The sequence below is a fragment of the Motacilla alba genome, chromosome 26 (assembly GCF_015832195.1).
Source record: "Motacilla alba alba isolate MOTALB_02 chromosome 26, Motacilla_alba_V1.0_pri, whole genome shotgun sequence".
NCBI classification, from domain to species: domain Eukaryota; kingdom Metazoa; phylum Chordata; class Aves; order Passeriformes; family Motacillidae; genus Motacilla; species Motacilla alba.
Genome location: NC_052041.1, coordinates 55,334 through 77,679, shown reverse-complemented (window position 1 = coordinate 77,679; position 22,346 = coordinate 55,334). Strand labels below are relative to the sequence as shown.

The following is a 22,346-nucleotide window of genomic DNA, read 5'->3' as shown; positions in this document are numbered from 1 at the left end:
CACTACCTGCTGCCTCCATCCCTCGATGGAACCAGTCTGCCTCACCCCCACCACTTCCAGCTCTTTCCTGTGGGGCTGAGCGCGTCAGCTACAGCACCAATCCCAGACTGCAGCGGGACAAAGAGGAAAACTTCCTCTGGAGTGGCTGCTTCCTTGCCGATTTTAGCTAAGAGCTGTCACTGTCACAGCAGAGACTGCCCTCATCCCTTTGTAGCCACGCTGCCCACTTTAGTAGCCCCCCAGCCTCCATGACACAGGCTGGGGCTGCCTCCTCCACCCCCCCCCCCCCCTTCATTCCCGGCCTGCCGGCTCGTGCATTTTTCCCTGTTTTCTCACTAGGTTGGCCCATTGCCTTTAAAAGGCGAAATGCTCCGCACTAAATTTGGTCATGTAGCTCTGCACGGTTCCCTGGAATGTCCTCGGGTTTCAAGCTCCTCTGATAGCACCATTCCCCGCCTCCCGCCGGGCTCCATTGGCTTCCCAGCGCCCGAACCGCCGCTGGGTCCTGTTATTGGCCAACTCTTGGACCGAGGGGTGTCCCCTCTGGATAACCACCGTAGCTCGGGCTGGAGAGCTGCTGAGATTTAACACTTCAGCACCTGCTACCATTCGGGAAGCAGTCTTGGAGCTTCGGCTTCTTTTTTTCCTCCTGCTTTGGGTACCACACAACCGCCACCGTGTCTCGCCAGCGAGCCAAGATGTCCAAAGTGGCCAAATACCGGCGACAAGTTAGTGAAGATCCAGATATAGACAATTTATTGTCTACTTTGTCTCCAGAGGAGATGGAGGAGCTGGAAAAGGAGCTGGATGTGGTGGATGCAGACGGGAGCATCCCTGTGGAGCGCAGTCAGACAAACCAATCAGAAAACTCCTTACCTGGCCCACAAAACTGTGACACGGAGCTCAACCACCACGACAAGGACACCAGGAGGCTCCTGCAGCGGGAGCAGTCGATAGACGTAAGTCACGTCCCCCACTGCTGCTGCGGGAAACGTGGGAGCACACCTCAGACCCCCCCTTCCCTCGGGCTGAATGAGGGACGAGATGGAAAACACAAAACCCGAGAAAGGAGTGTGCTTGCTGAGGAGGAATAGCTGTCCTGGAGAGACCAGGGAGCTGGTCCTGGCGCTTGGGAGGAAACAGGGTGTCATAAAATCCCGGTGTTACTAGCAAAGCCCAAACCTGTGCTGGAGCCAGGGATTTTCTCCCTGCCCCTTCTCTAACGTCCCTGGGCAGGGCTGGGAGCGAAGCTGGGATTCACAGGAGGCTGCTGGAGGGGCCGGTGCAGTGATAGAGATGCCATGAGCTGCGTTTTTTCTTTTCTATTTTTTTCCTCCCCCCTCCTTTGGAGATCTCTGGACTCTTGATCCTTTCAGTTCTTCTTATGCAAAAGATTAAACAGTCTCTTGTGGAATAAAAATGTTTCCTGCCCTGTGGAAATCACATCGAGAAGCAGGTTTCACCCCATGCCATTTGTTTTGCATTTATTGTTCACTTAAAAGTCCTTCTTTTAGTTTGATTTGGGTACATTTATCTCCCTCTCTGCACCTGGCAAATCCTTTAAGAGTTTGCTTGGAGCTCAAGAGCTTCATATCAGTCCTTTTCCTCTTTTTGTGTTGTGGCTTAGTGGGAGCCAGTCCTGCTTTTCTGTAACATTTATTAACCTCAGTACTAAGAATATTTGGTATGTGCTTTGTGCATGGAAGCCTGAGAAGTATCTGGTTTCCCTAGTTTTCATGGCAGGCTGAGCCAAAAAATGAAAAACAGCGATTCTTCAGCAGTTGATCCATGTGATCATGGGCTGGTTTCATGTCGCAGGCAGGATTCGCATCTGCTGTGCCGAGGCAGGGCTGGAGAGTGTTGGCAGCACAAGCAGTGCCAAGTATTGTGGGGCACTGCTCTGCTCTGGCTCTGATTCCAGATCTATTCCAAGTCACCCAGCTGCAACCTGGGTCTTCCAGCTGGGTAATCAATCTGTAACTACCCCAGAGCACTTGGATATTTCTCTTTCTGGATATTTATGGAGTTTATATAGGAGGGTCCTCTCCTGACTGTGGCCTAGACACCATTATTCCTTTCTAAATATTGGGATGAATGGGAATGAAAATTGCACCCGTAGGAAAAATAACTGAAGCTTGATTTTGGAGAGCAGAACAAAGGGTTAAATTGTTCCTTCCCACCACTGTCCTGGCAGCCTAGGAGCTTGCTCTGGCCCTGAGGATAAAGAGCAGCTTTCACCTTCTATGTGTGATGCTTGACATGGGCTAGGGGCAGTGAGTGCCATGCCCCTCACCACAAGGGCTCTGCCTTGATTTCCTCACCAGTGGAAAATTGCCCTGTGGTGGGGAAGTGCAGGTGCTGCAGGACAAACCTGCCTGGAGAGGGAAATGCTTTTATGTAGGACCAGTCATCCCAGTGACGGCTATTTTGCAGGTGATCCCAAGAGGTGACACTAAAAAATCTTGCTTTTTCAGGTGGGGTGACATTTGGGTTTGACATCACTTGTGTTGCTGTTTCAGTGTTAACTGTTGGAACAACAGGGCTTGATTGGGAATTGGCACAGGGAAGCGTCCATGACCAGGAGGAAGGGATGAAATTTGTGAGTTTTGTTAAAAAGAGACCTGGGAAATTGCCTGATTTAACATAATGTTGTTTGGAAATGCCTGAGAGTGATGTGCAGTGGGAGAAGACTTGGGATGTGGAAAGGGATGGCCTGGGGAGGAGAGACACGTGAGTGAGGGTGTAGGGCTCTGGCTGGAGGGGAGGGCAGCACAGGGGTCCTAGAAAATCTCCTGCTGCCCTCTGCTGCCCTCTGAGTTAAGGAGATTCAGACCATGGAAGAGAGCAAATTGGCAACAGGTCAAGTTTGTCAGTGAAAATGGCCCAGTTTGATTGTATTGCAGTAACTGGATAGGGCAGAACTGACTTTCTTCTTGTATTTCAACCCCTGGAGGCCAAGAAAAAAAAGTATACCCTACTCCCCTCCCTCCCTGCCATTGTTAGGATCTGGGATTAGCACCTAGAAAATGCCAGTTTACAGTGCTGGCACATCAGATCATGCTGGTGGTGGAGTAGGGCTGCCTTCTGCCATGGGGCCCAAGGAAGGGATGGGATGGGATGGAATCATCAGACCACAGGAACAGTCACAAAAAACAGTGCAGGAAGCCAATGGTCCCCTCTGTCCAAGGAAGCCCCAGGCTATGTTTTGCTGAAGGATGGAATGAGAACATGGAGCCATCCAGAGCACCCCAGGCAGGTGCCGAACTCTCCCCCAGCTGCTCAGAGCTCTGAGGTCTCCGATGACAAATCCCTCTCGTGTGTCAGCAGATTTCATGTTGTGCCAGCCAGCACAGGCATGGTGGCTGCACTCCCACGGGGTTGGCATTCCCCCAGGGTGTGTAGGCATCACCCCATACATGTCCATCCCAGCCCCTCTTATCATCAGCTCCCAGTATTCTGAAGCAAATCCTGAGGAGGTCACAGAGATGCTCTGAGGCCTGGATTTCCTCTGATCTGGAGACACACTGGGAGAGCTGGAGATGTCCAGCCTGGAGAAGAGAAGGCTCCGAGGAGATCTCCTGAAGAGACATCACAGACACAGGATAACATCTTCTAGATGTTCACAGGTAATTCCCACTGGAATTACCTCCCATTCCTTCCCTGACCTTGTGCATGTGCTTCACCACCCCACTCCCACCTCCTGCCCTGCTCACACATCTGCTTCTGGCTTGCAAAGGTTTCTCTTGATGCCTTAAATTAGGAATGCCAGGCACTGTCTGTGATGTGTCTTCAGTAGGGAGGGACAGGAGGGCAGATTCTCGTCCTTGAACTACATGGAGTTTATCTGTCCTTAGTTCATGGAATCATGGGATGGTTTGGGTGGAAAGGGACCTTAAAGTTCATCCCATTCTAACCCTGGATGGGCAAGGACACCTTCCACTATCCCAGGTTGCTCCAAGCCCCATCAAACCTGGCCTTGGACACTCCCAGGCATGGGACAGCCACAGCTGCTCTGGGCAACCTGTGCCAGGACCTCACCACCCTCACAGGGAACAGTTTCCTCCTCATATCCCATCCAACCCTGCCTTCTGGCAGTGAAAAGTCATTCCCAAGTCCAGGCCCTTGTCCCAAATCCCTCTCCAGCTCTCTAGAGCCCCTTTAGGCACTGCAAGGGACCCTGAGGTCTCCTCGGAGCCTTCTCTGCTCCAGGTGAACACCCCCAGCTCTCCCAGTCTGTCTCCAGATAAGAGGGGCTACAGCCCTCAGAGCATCTCTGTGGCTTCCTCTGGACCTGCTTCAGAAGTTCCATGTTCTTCTTATGTCCTCCCTGCTGTTCTTCCATGCCTCCTGATGGGAATCTCTGTTGTGGGACATTGTGTGTTAGCTGGGATGTGCAGGAATCCCTCCAAAGTGCAAAATAAGGTATTTTGAAGGGAAATGTTGAGTTTCTGCCCATCTCACTGTTCTTGAAGTCATTGCCCTGTTCTTGGACTGGCTCCAGGCACCTACATTTCCACCTAAATATTGGGAGAAGTGGATATATTTAGAAATATTGTTAACTACATAATAACACATCTTCTTAGTGATGAAAAGGGCAAACTAGGGTAACTAGGAAGCAGATTATAAACAGCCCAAAACAGACGTGAGCTTTGCCCCAGCCTTTCCACACTGGGCAGCCAAATTCCCATCTCAGCGATGCAGTAATAAATTAATCTTAATTGTGTCTTGCTAATGAGTGGAAGTATAACCCAGCTCAAGGGTGGGGCTTGGGCCAGTGCCCCTCTCTGGATGTACTCAACAAGGTCCATGTGTCACGGAGGCTGGTCACGAGCAGATAAACGAAGAGATGATTTCTGTTAGCTCATGGCTAGGCATAGCAAGAAAAAATTCCAATTAGAAACATGCTGTGAAGTTGGTGCTGTGGTATTAAACTGCCAGAGGGCAGGATTAGATGGGATATTGGGAAGACATTCTTCCCTGTGAGGGTGGTGAGGCCCTGGCACAGGTTGCCCAGAGAAGCTGTGGCTGCCCCATGCCTGGAGGCATCCAAGGCCAGGATGGATGGGGCTTGGAGCAATCTGGGATAGTAGGAGGTGTCCCTGCCCATGGCAGGGAGTGGAATGAAATGATCTTTAAGGTCCCTTTCCACCCAAACCAGTCTAGGATTCCATGAGTTACCTGGGGCACAATTGACTTGCTGTCACTTGAAATCCTTGTATCATGCCTGGGATTTCTGTCCAGAAGAGGAAAAGTTGTATGTGTCAGAGCACAGGGGCTCTGTGCAGCTGTCCGTGTGGGATGGGTTTCTCTGAGAGTTGAGCTGTGTGAGGAAATGTGGTCTGTGGGAGCTGGTTCCATTCCTCTATTGCTGGTGACATCTATAAAAACCCATGTGTCTGTGCAGAGAGCACAGTTCTACCTTCCCTGAGAACATCCCATCCATAGGGTCTCTTTCATGATGGTCTTTAAGGGAATGATCTTCAAAGTCCCTTCCAAGCATAACCATTCCATAATTCCGTGATCTTTCCCACTGGCACTTGTTTAGCCCTAAACACTCTCAGGGAACCTCTGCCAGATGGGACCTAGATGAGAAGAGCTGTCCCATGGGAAGGATCTCCATGTGAACTGCACGTGCCATGGACTGGTGCTTTGGTGTACGAGTCCTCCTTAGCAGTTGCCAAGTCCACAACAGGAAGTTTTACTTTCCAAAGCATTCCACTAAATCCACCTGCAGCTGTTCATGGCTTTGCTTGGATTCTCACCTGGCCTCACCACAGCACCCTGGTGACTCCCAAAACACCAAGCACCTGATGGCAGAGGCAGCTCCTTCTTGTGATTTCCCTTCTCTAGCATCACTGTCTTCCCTGGGAATGGATGGAGCCTTCTTCTCTCAGCTCACATAATGATGGAATATCCTGAGTTGGAAGGGAACCACAAGGATCACTGAGTCTAACTCCTAGCCCTGCACAGGACAACCCCAAAATCCCACCCACCATGTGCCTCAGAGAGTTGTCCAAATGCTTTTTGAAGCTTACCTGTAACGGGAGGACACCTGCATGTCCCAATCCCATCAGAGTTCCCAGTCCTGCCTCCCAACAGGGCTTGTTTTGATTTGGTTGCATGCAGCTTCAAGCAGGGATGGCTGGGAAGTGCAGGGAAATTGCATGAGCGAGCATTATCCTGCTTATACAGGGGAATCATTCCAGGGCCATGAACCCAATTTTTTATGAAGATACTCATGTCATGGATGTCTCCTTCCATGGAAGCCCAGGGACCAGCTTCCTTGAGGAGAAGACTCTGAACAGGGGATGCTGGATGTCAGGGCAGTTTTGCACAGCCAGACCCAGACGTGCACAGCCAGGGCCAGATGTGCACAGTGCAGATGGTCCCCGTATTTTTGTCTCATGAAGGCTGAACCCCCTTTGCACAGGAGAAGCTGAGGTGGTTCAGTTATCTTCCAGCACCTTTTCGCTTTCTCTCAGATATCTCACTCCGCAAGAGCACTCCTCTGCAGGCAAGACCTCCTCCTGTTCCAGGTCCATACATCCTTATCCCTGCAGGCTCCTGGGAACATCTGTATGTCCCCAAATTCTCTTCTTGTAGGCTGGACAGGATCCTTATGGCCTGGTCTGGATGCAGAGGGGGGAAAAGTGAGCTCAGAGGGTTTATTTAATCCAAATTCTGTGTGTCTGAAGGATGCTGGTGCCAGAGGACAGCAGGTACTGGAGAAGGATTTGTTTTTACAAGACCTTGGGAAGGTCTTGTAAAAAGTCCTGCCTTCCTTTCTAACTCTCTCAGGCTTGGAACTTGCTGCTGGGTGATTTTTAATCTAGTCACCTGATTTCCCTCTATGGAAAGTGGAGATCCTCAGCAGTGAGCCCTTCTTCAACACCACGGGCAAACAAGCCAGGATTTAAATTTTTTATTAGTGCTCAAAGCTTGTCATCTTTCCATTAAAATATCTGGAGGAAAAAAAACCCAAACAAGCTCTTTATTTAACTTCCTGGTTCAGACTTGAGGGAATTGTCAAACAAGGGTACAGCAGGGGTTAAATCATTCCTTGAGCATCTTCCCAGTTTGTCCCTAACACATGTGTACTGAAACACTGTTCTTCTGTTTAGTTCTCAGTTCTCCGTTCTCTTGACTGCCAGGATCGTTCCTTCTCCCTTCCAAGAGTCTTCACTAATTCTCAACTTTTGCCTTTGTTTTAGCCATGTCCTGACCTGGTCTCTTTTCCCTCATCAGAGAATCTTTATGATTGGAAAAGGCCACTAAGATAATCAAGTTCAAAGAATCCCAGAATCCCAGACTCGTTTGGGTGGAAAGGGACATTGAAGCCCATCCCATTCCACCTAGCCCTGCCATAAGTAGGGACACCTTCCACTATCCCAGGATGCTCCAAGCCCTGTCCAGGCTGGCCTTGGACACTTCCAGGGATGGGGCAGCCACAGCTGCTCTGGGCAACCTGGGCCACGTTCTCATCTCTCTCATAGGAGAGAACGGACCATAACATATTGTTCTGAAGAGCTTCTGGCCTCCAAAAGAGATGAAAGGGGTGGGGGACACTGGGACATCCATCCAGACGCTTCTCCAGTGGCTTGCGGCCCATGGAATGAGAAGTGGGCAAAGCTGTGGGTACTTCCACTAGCACACAGAGAGGAATAGAGCTGGCAGCTTCCTGGGCTTTGCATTCCTCCATGGATGATAGCCAGGGATATCCAAACTAGTCACACAGTTGGAAAGAAACCAAAGGTATTGAGCTGTTCCTATTTGGTCCTTAAAGGAGGCCGGGGATGGTCCCTCCAGCTGCACAAGTCACTCTCCAACTCCCTGGCAGGAGGGAGCAGCCAGGTGGGGGTCAGGCTCTGCTCCAAGGGTTCAACTTGGACATCACAAGGAATTTCTCCATGAAAAGGGTGGTCATATATTGGACAGGACAGGACTGCCCACGGCAGTGATGGGGTCCCCTTTCCTGGAGGTGTCCAAGGAATGCCTGGATGTGGCACTTAGTGCTCTGGGCTGGGTTGCAAGGTGGGGGGATTGGTCACAGATCGGACTAGATGATCTCAGAGGCCTTTTCCAACCATACTGATTCTGTAATTCTGTGAAGTCCAGGAGATCCCTTTCATTGCTCAGAAATGAAAATTGTTGTCTGTGCTCTGGTGTTTCATTCTGAGTTTCTGAAAAAGTCCCAACCTTGTCACAAGAGGGATGAGCAGCAGCAGCAGGAGCTGTTACCTGCAGCAGAAGATAAAGCAACCCTCCAAGGTTAACATAGAAGCAAGAACAATCCCATAACAGCTCCCAGAAGGATCTGCATTGTGGAGAACAGCTGAAAAATGTGAAGCAAGAACACAGGCATCTTTGAGCTGAATTCCTAAAAAAATGGTGTGAGAAAGACCTTCACAGCTGCATCAGTGTTTTTGTGATGCCCTTGGGGGCAGAAGCTTTGCTTTCCTTGTTTTTCCTTTTGTGACCAGGGTGAGTTGCAGCACAAAGCGTTCCCAGTGATGTGGAGCTCATGCCAAAGGCACGCACAAGTCTGGGAAATCCATGGTCCATCTAAGGGCACAAGCAGGGAAAAAAACCCATGGATTTCTAGTCAATTGGGAAAAAAAGAGTAAAAATCTGAGTTCTATATTTACATAAAGCACAACAGGGATGCAGATAAATCCATGGAAGTGTTGGGAGTGTTTAACTTATATGGGCTGAGCTGCCCAGGAGGTTTAATATGTGTTTATGTTGAGCTGATAAACAGACATGGAGGAGAAGAGCTGGGTTCGTTATGTGTCCCTCTCTTTCACAGCACTATGACATCACTTCTGTGCTAAAACCATCTCAGTGACTCAGCTTCCAGCAGGACACTGGGATTAATGGGTCACATTGCTCCATCCCACCCTTTGCTGTGTGGGAATCGTGGCAGGATGGAGCAAGAGGATCTCAGTGTCAGGGCATATGTTTTGAAGTCAAGGTGTGGCTGGCAGGATAGTGGGGGACAGACACACCGTGGAGGGTCAAGAGTCCTGCTCTGTCCTTTCCTCTGCCCAGAATGTGGAGCAAACAGGGATGAAAACAGAAATGAATTGTAGCTGCAGAAACAACAAGAGCCTGTCCCGGCCATGGTGTGGCAGCAGGACCAGGGCAGTGCCCACCCCCTGTGCTGGCACTACTGGTGTCACACCTTCAATCCCGGTAACAGTTTTGGGCTGCTCAGGACAAGAAAGTCATTGAGGGGCTGGAGCATGACCAGAGAAGGGAACAGAGCTGAGGAAGAGTCTGGAGCCCCAGGAGTGGCTGAAGGAGCTGGCGGGGAGCTCAGCCTGGAGAAAAGGAGGCTCAGAGGGGAACCTTCTGGCTCTGCACAACTCCCTGACAGGAGGCTGCAGCTATGTGGAAGTCAGGCTCTGCTCCCAGGGAACAAGGGACAGGAGGAGAGGAAACGGCCTCAAGCTGTGCCAGGGAAGGTTCAGGTTGGAAACTGGGGAAAATTTCCTGGATGGAAAGGATTGTAAAGCACTGGCATAGGCTGTCCAGGGCAGAGGTGGAGTCACCATCCCTGGAGGGATTTAAGAGCTGTATGGATGTGGATGTTGTGGACGTGGGTTAGCGGTGAACATAGCAGTACTGGGGGAATGGTTGGACTTGATGAGCTTAGAGGGCTTTTCCAACCATAGTGATTCCATTATTCTGTGATTTCCTGAAACACAACTGGAGAGGCACCAGCCCAGATCATAGAGGTGTCCTGTGCAGCCCCATTGACCATGTGTTGAGCAGCCCAGGGCTTATGCACAGTATTTGAGTCAGGATTTATGCTGCATGCTGCTGAGGGCTCCAGGGGGTCCCTCCTGCTGACAGGGGCACCATGGCATATGTTAGACATGCCCAGCACAGAAATGAACACCTGCACAGCCATGGCAGCCTCTGCCATAGAGAGTGATTTGCCATTTTCTTCCTTACAGGGAATTCCCCAGTTCCCAAGAACCAGAGATGGTGACCCCTGGCATACCTGGCTGTATGCCTACTAAGTGGTGTGTCCTGGGATGCATCTCGCATGTGGTGCCAGAGGCTGAGGAGCTGGTGCTCCTGTTTCCCACAAACTATTTAAGGGAATGACCAGCAAAACTGGTCTGATTTTCCAGGTAGGCACCTAGAGCTTGGCTTGTCTCACCTACTTCAAGGACCTGCGATCATCTTCCAGCACCAGGTGCCCACTGCCAAGGGGTATCTGTGATGGCTCCATGGGCTGCTGGATGGGATCCATTGGATACCTGCACCAGCAAGGGGCCTGGAGATGTGCCCATGTGTTACCAGGAGGCTGGGAGCAGTGTTCTGCTCCTTGACCATCCAGCACTTATGACACAGAGGATGGAGATAGGATCAAGACTTGCTAGGGCTGAATTGCAATTCTCCTGTTCCTAAAAATCCAATGAATGCTTTTTGTGGGCTTCCCACAAAGTGCACTCAGCAGAAATCCAGCCTAGAGGTGTTTGTAGTGTTAATTGCTGACATTCCCTGCCCTTTTCAATCCCTGGTGAAGAGGAGACAAGCAGGGAGACGGTCTCATCTTGGGAATATTCAGTTCAGCCATGGCAGTGCCAGGAGAAGGGCTGGGAATGGAGCGAATAGAAGAGAAAAACCTGGACTTCTAAAACCTGATTTTGTTAGATGAGAAAAGGTTTCCATTTGCATAGTATTCAGTGGCTTAACGGCTTTCTGGAAAATGGCTGTGTCTCCATAGAAGGTCTGGAGCTCTTCTGTTAAAGGAAACCAAGTTAAAACATTTATCGCCTTAATTCAGGGAAAAAAAAAAAAAAGAAAAAAGAGGCAAAATCAGGGCCAGATGCTGCCAGTCTCTGGAGAACAGCTCTGCATCTCAGAAAGAGGACTTTTTAAAAACATTAGCCTGAGACATGCAAAGACACAGTGATACTTGGGATCAGAGAGGTCTGGGCAGAAGGGAAGGGGAAAAGCTGAGTTCATTGTTAAAATGACAGGATAATATGTGAGGCAGGACAGGGCAGGGAGTTGCTTACATCTCTCTGGGCTTTAGCACACAGAGCATGGCCAGGGGTCATGTGTGTCCCAGTGCTGATAGCTGAGGTCCTTTCAACCTTCCTTCCTGCCAAAAGAATCCAAATGTGCCAAGAGAAACTCTTGGCTGCCTGATCCTCTCAAGGAGCCCCTGGAATGTGAGCAGGGTCTCCCACAAAGCTTTCCATGGTATTTGCTCTGAGCTGAGGAGCGGGAGGGTTGTCCAGGGTGTCCCAGAGTCAGCAGAAACTTCGCAATCATGCTTCCTTTGCAGGTCACTGGCAATCCAGGTTCAGCAGCTCCCAGGACTCAGCCAAGGACACAGCATTCTTTCTGGGAATGTCCTTGGCTCTGAGTTGTCCCTAGGCTACTCAAAACTGGCTGAGGAATGGAGGAAAAGAGCTTGGGCAGCTCGTTGTGGTTTGGCTTGACTCTAGCAATCCTCTCCAGGAGCAGGTACCCAAATAGCAGGAACATCAAACAACCTGCAACCGCCCTGCTTTTGCCCCCAACCACCTTGATGGCTTCTCCATGCAGTGGGACAGTCTCAGAGGACATCCCTGTCCCCGGGGAGCTCTCACAGGGCTCGTGCTCAGCCTCCTCAGCCCCACAGTCACACTGAGGGGTGGAGATGCTGGTGCCTTGCTCATGGACTCTGGCTGGGATTTGGGATGGGTGGGTGGGACAGAGGGAACATAGGAGTCCTCAGAGCCTGGCAGGTAGACAGGTGTCTTCAGAGAGTGATGCCCAAAGTCGGAGCTGTGGATTCACTCCTAGAGTCTTGAGGGAGCTTTGGAGACTTTATAGGGCTTGGCAGCAGCCCTATAAAGGGCTGTAGGACAGACTGAAACCTCCCAGGCAGTGGAGGAAGATTGGCTTTTTAGTCATGGATAATAATTATCCCTAAACCTGCTCGTTCAAGTAACTCAACCCAGTTTCCTTCTCTCACCAGTCTGATCTGGGACCCCCACAGCTGACCAAGACATCTTGGTGAATTGTCTGTCTGTGTCTCAGAGATTTCACCTCATCCCTGGGCTTCCCCACTTCCCCATTTTTCTACCACCAAAAGCCACTCAGGATTTGTGTGGGACCAATGGAATTGTGCTGGTGTTGTCTAAGCCATGCCATGCCAAGAGATGATCTGTAAAATGTCTCATAGGCTGCAGGAGGAATTTATTATCCCAGCAGAGGCTGGGAGAGAGGAACAACCCCTTGGCCTGGGTGTTATTCCTAAGTCTGCAGCTCTGGAGGGGTTGCAGTTGCTTTGCAAGGAGCTTGATTCTGGTGGGACAGTCTTTGTTGGTGGCCAGATCCACATGCCACACAGCCAGCATGGCCCTGCCTGGGGAGCTGCTGGAAAGGAGGGAGGCAGTGGGTCCCCAGAGGAGGGATGTGGTGGGCTCCAGTGCATGTGCAGAAACCACCATCAGCCACCTTGGAGCTGGACCTAGACTTCCCAGCAGTACAGATGATTGGGATGGACCCAATCCTGGTGCAAGCTTCCCTTGTCGTGCTCCTGAAGTTCTCATATCGTCACAGGATGATGTCTCACACTCAGCTTCCAGAGGCCCCTAGAGCTGCAGGCGACATAGAGACTGAGCCAGTGCCATGGCTGCAGGCTGAGCTGAGTTCAGTGTTCCTGGAGCCACTTTCACAGGAGCTGCAAGTGCAGGTTTGGCCTGAGATCTTTTGCTGACGTGCCCCTTTCCTCATGGGGACCAGCATGACTCGTGTCTCCAGCAGTCACCCGCACAGAGGAACCTGTGGACTCTTGAATCATGGAATGGTCTGGGTGGGAAGGGACCTTAAAGATAATCTCATTCCAGCTCTGCCATGGGACACCTTCCACTGTGCCAGGTTGCTCCAAGCCCCATCCAACCTGGCCTTGGACACTTCCAGGCATGGGACAGCTCCAGCTTCTCTGGGCAACATGGGCCAGGGCCTCACCACCCTCACAGGGAGGAATTCCTTCTCAGTATCCCATCTATCCCTGCCCTCCAGCAGTGAGAAGCCATTTCCCCTAGTCTGTTTCTCCAGGCCCTTGTCCCAAGTCCCTCTCCAGCTCTCCTGGAGCCCATTTAGGTGCTGGAAGCTGCTCTAAGCCTTCCAGCCTTGAGGCTCCTCAAAGCCTTCTTTTCTCCAGGCTGGACACCCCCAGCTCTCCCAGTCTGTCTCCAGATAAGAAGGGCTCCAGACCCCAGAGCATCTCTTGGCCTCCTCTGGACTCACTCCAGAAGCTCCATGCCCTTCTGATCTTGGGGGTCTTCTGGCTTCCCAGCCAAGCCCTCCTTGAACCTCCAGGTACTCCTCCCTGGAGCTAGCACGGAGCTGCTCATGCTCCCAAGATTCCATCCTCACATCTTGTTCTTTACCTGAGCCAAGCACATCCTACTGTGGTGAGACCATGAGGGACTCTTCCCAGGACATACTTCTGAAAATAACTGCAGGCTGGGGAAAGCTGGCCCCTTACAAAGAATAAATTTCAGCAAACGCATTTCCATATGCCTCCTCTGCCTGGGACTGATGTACCAGCAGCTGCTGAGCCACCAAGTGTCCCTTCCCTCATCTTGGGTACAGGATTTGTGAATCCCTGGGTAACACCTCCTCTCCTCTCCTCTCCTCTCCTCTCCTCTCCTCTCCTCTCCTCTCCTCTCCTCTCCTCTCCTCTCCTCTCCTCCTCTCCTCTCCTCTCCTCTCCTCTCCTCTCCTCTCCTCTCCTCTCCTCTCCTCTCCTCTCCTCTCCTCTCCTCTCCTCTCCTCTCCTCTCCTCTCCTCTCCTCTCCTCTCCTCTCCTCTCCTCTCCTCTCCTCTCCCTTTTGCTTGGAAATCTGCTCTGAGCACAGCAGGGTGACTGTGCCCACATTCCGCCTGCTAAACAAACAGCCAGATCAATAACTGCCAAAAAACAGCCATTTTCCACCCCAAAATGAGCTGTGGGGCTTTTGGGGCAGGAAGTGAGACCCTCACTCCACCTCCAGATTCATTTTCCCCATCTCCAGCTCTATCCCCATCCCCATCCCTTGCTCGGTGCTGGAGCGAGTGCTTGGATTCCAGGCAAGAAGTTCCCAGTCTCCTTTGCCTTTTAAGGCAACATCTGTGTGGGTTTGAGGGTTACAAATGCTAACAAGCCATGGCAATGCTCATTTTAGTCTATTTAGAGGAAACGGGAAGGCATTTCAGTTTATCAAAACACTGGTGATTAATCAACAGACTACCAGGCTGTTTTCATTAGGCTTATTTTTAAAGGTCTGACACACTGTGTAAAAATATTCCCCTAATAAATGTGCTTGTGGCAGAGGGAATGGCACAGAGGGGGTGCAGCAGCACTGGTTTCCAGGTACCCAAGGTAAATAGGCCAGTGGGCAGAGAGAAGTGAGCAGGCAGGACTCGGGATAGCCATGAAGAGGGGACAGCTGGCCTTGGGCTGCAGGAGAAACTGTGCTGGTGGCCACGGGGGCACCCAGGGCTTCCAGAGCAGCGGAAAGGTGCTTTTCTCACCCTGAAACACAGCTCTGCCACCAAGCTCCACTTCCAGTTGCACTTCCAGTCTGGAGGGGAGGACTTTGGAATTACCACCAGTGGTGGGCTGGTGACACCTGAGGCTGGCTGCTGCAGCATGGGCTGGGCCAGTGGTACACACTAAGAGCCCTGAGATGGTGGAAAGGCAGGAGGAGACAAGGACATGTTCCCTCTTGGGCACACATGTAGCCTCAGGCAGGGCCCAGAGCACACCTGCTTTGGAGATTACCCCAGGCTCCAGCAAGGGATGGAGATGGGCCACAGTGATCCTTGGTTTTAGAAACGCAGATCTGGTTTCTTGCCTGAACTTTTTTCCCTCCTGACTCCTGTCCCTCTGCCGCCACTGGAGCTGGGTGCGTGCCAAGGGCTCTCCCAAGGCATCTCCACAGGAGATGAAGCAGCTTGAACCCTTCTCATCCCCTGTGACCATCCAGCACTTCTTCCAGTAACCTGCAACTCTTAGATGGGATCCTTCTGATGCATCCCAAATTTGCTGTAAGCAAATGATCCCACAAGTGCTACCCACAGTGACAGAAACACCGTGGTCACTGCATATCTGTTGCATTCCCTTATTCCCATGCCTGGGGCCACAGCTGGCTCATTTTCCCCCAGCTTCTTTTCCCTGACTTCTTCCAGCTCTCTTTTTTCCTGATTCCTTTTCCCCAACCCCATTCTCTGGCTCCAGGTCTCTCCTCCCCCAAACCGCAGCACGTGGACACGTGGCCACACATCCATGGATGGAAACTTTAACCACGTAACAGGACATACACAGCATGTGCTGCAGCAGCTTCCCCAAGTAGGGATTTTCCATGGATTTAATTTTCCTCTAGTTTAATTTGCTTGGAGTCAGCCATCACCTTCTCCAAGTATGGGAGAGGTTGCTGGTCATTCTTACCAGGGTTTTTCTCCCTTTCTCCAAGTTCTGTTCATCCCTGGCCAAAGCCTTTGCTCTTCTTCATCTTGGATGTGCCCAGGGTGCTCAGGAGAGACTCAGAGCTCACCAGTGTTAGGCTCAGTGAGCTTCGGCTGGGAAGGAGAAAGATCTTTGGAGCAGCTGGCGCAGAGATGAGGCTGCTGGCTCTGACTCAATGGGTGCTCAACCTGGGGTCACCAAAGGGTCACAGAGCCCTGAGGAGGATAAATGTCCCTTCTCAGAGCAACCTGCAACCTGGGTACTCCCAAACACCTTGGAGAGGCCCTGTTGGATACCAGCAGGGGAACACCAGTGTCCTCACCCCACAGTCCTCCTGGCAGGGCTCTTCCTCCACCGAGGTGCTTCAGGATGTCACTGAGCATCTGTGCACCATTCTGGTGCTGAGAATAGACCACAGCTTGGTGAGGAGGACCCCTAGCTCAGTGCCAGAGGAGGTGGCATCGCCTGCTCCCTGCAGCACCCAGGACTGGGGTGCATGGGAGCCCCATCCCTGGTCCCTGGGGTGGCAGCAGTGGGGGCTGTGTGGACACTGGGCCAGGCTCTGTAGAGGTCTGGCATGAGCCTTCCTGTCCCTGCTCAGCCTTGCGCCAGGGAGCCAAGAAATTGCTTAACTAAATAAACAGCTCTCTCGTCCCCGATGGCATCTGTTTATACACCAGGTACAAACAGTCCCCAGGGCTGCCCATGCACAGCCAGTTCTTTCCACAAAAATCTGTCCCGAGGGCTGGCAGTACTGCATGTGGGGAAAGCTCAGCCTTATGCTGCCCCAGCATGGACACTGTGGAGCCCCAGGATAAAGAAGAGGAGGCCAGCCTGACTGCAGACTGTGGTGTCGGGATTCAGGTCTGGGGGTTCCAGGCACTGGGTGAAGCCACAGTGCTGTCCTGATCATGAGAGGGTCCAGGGAGATTGTAAAGGCATCACAGCTGCATCTCCCAGAGGCATCTTCCTTCTTCCTTTCCCTGGAGTCCTAAAATCCCCCCCAGCAAAGATTATGAGCCAGGCCAGTGCTGAGGACCTGTGTGTTCCCTAGCTGTGGAGGAGGGAGAAGGGCATTTAAATTGCCAAACATTGATGTGAAATTTATGGTAGTATCCTCCACTGTGCAGCAAACTTGGTCCTAGTATCAAGTTCATCTCCCTTCAGCCACCTGAAGCATTGGTTCCTCTCCCTTGGGAATGGATGTGTTTCACGTCATGGAGTCCCTGACTAGTTTGGGTTGGAAGGAGCCTTAAAGTTCATCCTATTCCATCTCCTGCCGTGTGCAGGGACACCTTCCACTAGCCCAGGCTGCTCTAAGCCCTGTCCAGCCTGGCTTTGGACACTTCCAGAGATGGGGCATCCGCAGCTGCTGCGGGCAACCTGTGCCAGGGCCTCCCCACCCTCCCAGGGAGAATCTCTTCCCAATATCCCACCTAACTGTGCCCTCTGGCAATTGCCAGAGAGAAGGATGGGAACCATATCAAAGGTTGTACCAATGTTGATGGGGACCCCTCCCAGCCCCTCAGCCTTGGTTGAAGGCTGCACGAGGCATTGGTTGTGTCCCCAAGCTGCTGGAGTTGGCTATGGCCAGCAGCAATGCCCAGGACAGGCTGTACCAAGGGCAAGGGTCGCGTGCTTGTAAAAATGACCAAAACTTCTTTCTGACCTTCCCTCAGACTCTCCAAGCTATTTCCTCTTATGATGTCTTTGGACACTGGGAGCAGATATGCTGGGAGAACCTCATGCATTAGAAAGCTATAAATGCCATACTCCCATTTAATTGGTTTTCTGCTCAAAAGTGCAAACTGCTGTTGAAAGGAGAATGGTTTTGCAGAACCCAGGGCTGGAGTGACTGCTGGGTCAGCAGTGTCACTAGGGACACAGCTGTGGGCTCTCCCCTGCTTGCACACACATCCAGGACAGTGTGGAGAGTGTTGGGCTATGGACTGTGAAAAGCCACCAAGCATCCAGCTGGAAACCTTTTAGGAAAGGTGGGAAAGCATCTGGGATTCACAGAAAGGTGCTACTTCTATCCCTAGTTAGAAAAATTATTTAAAAATTATAACTTGGAGGGGGTATGAGAGAAGGTGCCTCCTACAGCTTGTTAGTTTATGGGCTGTTAGGGAAGGTGTCCTGCAGACCTCCAGAGCCCTTTGGGGGGGGAGGCTGGAGGCAGAAAAAGAGCAGAGCTGCTTTAGAGAGCTGCAGCAGGACCTCATCACACCTGAGTCCTGCAGGCTCTGCCTACATTCAAGGCACTCAGATGCTGAACCCTTCTCTGGTGCTGGGACCTTGCCTGGGCCAAACATTCCTCTTCCAAAGGCCAGCCACAGGCTGCAGGACGTTCCCATGTGACAGAGGTCAGTGACAGTGAGATGGGGATGGCAAGTCTGTAGGTCAGAGGCACCTTTTTCTGTAATTCCCAGGTGTTTTTCTCCCACTAGGAAAGCAGGTTGAGCAAGAATAAGGGAGACAAAAATCAAGAAGAAAAAGGAAAAGAATCTCCTTCCAAAGAACTGGCCCAGAAACAAGATACTAAAGTGGGGAAAGACTCTAAAAAGAAAGAAAGTGTTCAGAAAGCCGAACTGAAAGGTAAAGCTGAGACTGAGACCAAGAGCAGAGAGAACAAAGCTATGAATGATAAAGTCAAGGCCATGGAGAAAAAGCTGATGGGGAAGGACAAGAAGGAGGAAGAGAAGGGTTCAGTGTTGAAGAAGGACACAGGGAAGAACAAAAAGGAGGAAGAGAAGAGCTCAGAGTTGAAGAAAGATGCAGGGGAGGATAAAAAGGAAGAAGAGAACAGCTCATATTCTAAAAAGGAGGATGCAGGGAAGGATAAAAAGGAAAAAGAGAAGGTCTCAGCAGCAAAGGAGGAGACAGAGAAGGAAAAAAAGCAAGAAGAAAAGGATTCAGCATCAAAGGACATAGGGAAGGACAAAAAGGAGAAGAGTTCAGAATCAAAGAAACAGGGAGAAAAAGACACAAGAGAGGAAGGTAAGAAAGAAAATGATAAAAAAGAAGAGGAAAAGACTTTAGCTGTGAAAAAATCCAAGGCAGATGAGAATGATAAATCCCAGACAGAAGCAAAAAAGGCAGAAAAGGTAGAGGAGAAACAGGAGGCCAAGGCAGCAGCCGGGAGCAGCCCTTCCAAGTCTTCCTCCAGCAGCTCTGCAGATCAAGTCAAGGACGATGAAGCTTCCAGCATCTTTGACGAGCTCATCGAGAAGGTGAAGAACAACGACGCTGAGGTGACTGAGGTCAACGTGAACAACTCTGACTGCATCAACAACGAGACCCTGGTGCGCTTCACCGAGGCCCTGGAGTTCAACACTGTGGTCAAGGTGTTTGCCCTGGCTAACACCCGCGCTGATGACCACGTGGCCTTTGCCATTGCCATAATGCTCAAGTCCAACAAGGTGCTGACAAGCATCAACTTGGACTCCAACCACATCACAGGCAAGGGTATCCTGGCCATTTTCCGGGCACTGTTGCAGAACAACACACTGACGGAGCTACGTTTTCACAACCAGCGGCACATCTGTGGGGGAAAAACAGAGATGGAAATTGCCAAGCTCCTGAAAGAGAACACCACACTCCTGAAGCTGGGTTACCACTTTGAGCTGGCTGGGCCACGCATGACCGTCACCAACCTGCTGAGCCGAAACATGGACAGGCAGAGGCAGAAACGCCTCCAGGAGCAGAAACTGGCACAGGAACAGGGCGAGAAGAAAGACCTCCTGGAGGTGCCCAAGCCTGGAGCACTGCCAAAGGGGTCCCCCAAGGCATCCCCGCAGCCATCCCCCAAGGCTTCCCCCAAAAGCTCTCCCAAGAAAGGAGGGGCACCCATCATGCCACCCCCCCCTCCTCCTCCACTCGCTCCACCACTGATGATCAACGAGAACCTGAAGAACTCACTCTCGCCAGCCACACAGAGGAAGTTGGGAGACCGGGCGCTGCCGGTCCAGGAGAAGAACTCTCGAGACCAGCTCCTGGCAGCCATTCGCTCCAGCAACCTCAAACAGCTCAAGAAGGCAAGTGCAGGGCCAGGTGGGCTGGGGGCTGGGGGCTGAGGTCATAGCCACTGTCACTCTGGCAGTGTCCTTCTCTGAAGTGGGGTTGTGTCCAACCCCTGCACAGGGGCAGATCCATCCCTTTGCCAAGCACATGGGGAAGGAAGATCCATCCTTTAATACCATCCTGCAGAGCAGATGGGGTCAGCAGGTCCATCCCTTGGCAGAGCATCCAACAGGAGATCCATCCCTTGGCAGAGAGCATGACAGGCGCAGATCTATCCCTTGGCAGAGCTCCTGTGTTGGGCAGATCCACCAGGATCCAGGGGCTGGGACACAAGGAAAAACCCATCTGTAAGTTATAACTCACTGGGCTCTTGATATCTTGTTGTTGTGGCTGAGCCCATGCCCCTGGGGTAGAAGGTGGCCCAAGGTGGCTGGAGAGGTTTCATCTGCTTTTAAACAACTGAAACATTTCTTGATGTCAGCCCCAGTCTGGACTTGAGCAATCCTTTTGAACTCTTTACATACAAGTGACTGAATGTTGGTCTGAGGCTACTGACACAGCACTTGGGGACAAGCAGAGAGGTGTGGCCTACTTCTCAAAACAGCTAGACTTAGCCAAGGGTGGCCTGGGTGCTTGAAAGCTGTGGCAGCAACTGCCCTCCTAATATAGGACGCCCAAAAATTCACCCTCAGGCAGCACATTGTCAAGTACGTACCCCATGCAGTAATAACTGCCGGAATAGAAGGGCCTAATGCTGGTCCCAGTATGGAGCCTTGAAACCTCTCACACACTCCAGGTGGTTTGTGTCCCTGCTGGGCTGTCCATGGGCTGGAGTGTGGGGACAGCCAGCCTGGCCAAGAGAAAGAGGTCATTGAATGGTTTGGGTTGGAAGGGGACCTTAGAGATCATCTCTTTCCTGCCATGGGCAGGGACACCTCCACTAGCCCAGGTTGCTCCAAACCCCATCCAACCTGGCCTTGAACACTTCCAGGATAAGGCAGCCCCATCTTCTGTGGGCAATCTGTGCCAGGACCTCCCCACCTTCACAGGGAGGAACTTCTCCCCAGTAGCCCATCTAACCCTGCCGTGGATGTCCCTACACCATGTCAGTGACATTCCTGCAGCCTGTCCTATTGCTCGCCCAGTAATGGGGTGTGCTTCCCTGCAGGTGGAGTTGCCGAAGCTGCTGCAGTAGGGAGTGGGAGGATTTTTCCCCTGCAGCCCATGGCAGACCCCCAGACACTCACCTTTCTCGTGACAAGCCCTTTGGAACCTGCAGTGACCGACGCCAAGGAGCAGGGATCTCTCTGGGACACAGAGGATGGGCCGGGCCCAGCAGGACATGATGGAGGAGGTTGTATTTATTTTTTGATGGTTGTGAAGCCTTCAAGCTTACTCTTCTACCAGCACTGTGCCCCACCGGAGATGCCAAGAATAGAGCAGGGGCCTGCTGATCCTTATGGAAATCCCCCTTCAGAGCATAACAAAGGGGTTTGGCACCCCACTCTATTCACGGTCCAGCCTGGGGTGAGCAAGAGTGCCCCCAGCCTTGGGGGGAGCAGGGGACAGGACACCCAGACCATCATCATATCACCACAAGGTCTCTGGGTGGCCAGCAGAGTTTTGGGATTCAGGCACAGCAGTGGCTGCAGAGTCAGGGGTTCAGGCTTGATGTCAGGAGGAATGGGAGGGTGGGAGAAGGGAGCAGCCAGGGAGAGAGGGGGCATGGAAGTGGTGGGATGCAGGGAGCCAGGCTGGGGCCAGGAGCTCGGGACATCTTGTACACACCCACAGCATTGCAGGGGGACCCCCAGAACCCTCAGAGCATGGAAACCAAATCTGCCTCAGAGAGAGTAGGGAAAGCACCAGCTCAAGGGGGGCAGTGGGTTTTGGGGTCATGTGATGCCCCTCCTCCCCCACCCCCCATCCTTCCTGTCGTGACACCTTGATCACGATTTGTATGACTGCGGCCACTGCATCAGCAATAAAGCTCACCCAACGCTTCCTGTGCCTCTGGACAGGTCCACACCCCCAGACCCCAAATTGAGGCGCAGGGGGTGTCTGGGAAATGGACTCAGCAATCTCGGTCAGGGGCAGCCCTTCCCTCTCCCACACCCATAGCCCACCCTGAACTGGGCACCCTGGGACCACCTGGACAACCCAGCCTGGGTGTCCCTGGTCACCCACCCAGAACCCCGGCAAATGGGGCACCCAGGACACCCCAAATGGGACAGCCAAAACCTCCAAATGGGGCACCCTGCTGCTGCTGGACACAGACAACCAGGCACCCAGAGCCATGCAGACACCCCAAACCTCTGGAGTCATGAAGAACTGGACACTCCAGGACCACCCCACAGTCACCTAAAACCCTTTGAGTGCACCCATAACTGGGAATCCTGCGGCTGCCCCAGGGTCACCCCGAACTCCAAGGCAATCCAGAAATGGGTGCCTCAGGGTCACCCTAAAACTCCAAAAGAGATGGCCCCAAAACTGAGCACCCGAAACCCCCGGAGTAACCCAGAACTGCTCTTCCCCCTGACCACGGGGCTGGGGCCGCAGCAGCCCACGGGTGTCCCCCGGGAGGCTCCCCCTCTTCCGGGACACCCACATGCGTGGCTGAGAGGCGGCTCCCGATACAGGTGAAACGCCGTTTTGGGGAGCATTTCATCAGTCGCGCAGAGCCGTGGCCCCAGCGGGAGGGGCAGCATCCGTACCACGGGGTCCTCATGCCCCCTGCCCCCGCACTCCTGCCCCTCGGGGCGGCCCCTGCTAACGCGGGCACCGCGGAGCCATTGGGACATCCCACACCGAGCATCCGGCCGGCCTCGGGGTGAGAGCACCAGGGGCGTCACCCGAGCACCGA

The 22,346-nt window shown here is 52.4% G+C and overlaps 1 protein-coding gene across 1 annotated transcript; it reads left to right on the top strand.

Moving 5' to 3' along the window:
• The first annotated feature begins 481 nt into the window (after positions 1-481).
• LMOD1 (leiomodin 1) lies at positions 482-22,337 on the top strand. Its single transcript, XM_038162493.1, has 3 exons — positions 482-959; positions 17,911-19,497; positions 20,652-22,337. The coding sequence occupies exons 1-3, from the start codon at positions 699-701 to the stop codon at positions 20,676-20,678; spliced, it is 1,875 nt and encodes a 624-aa protein (XP_038018421.1). The 5' UTR covers positions 482-698; the 3' UTR covers positions 20,679-22,337.
• The last annotated feature ends 9 nt before the right edge of the window (positions 22,338-22,346 follow it).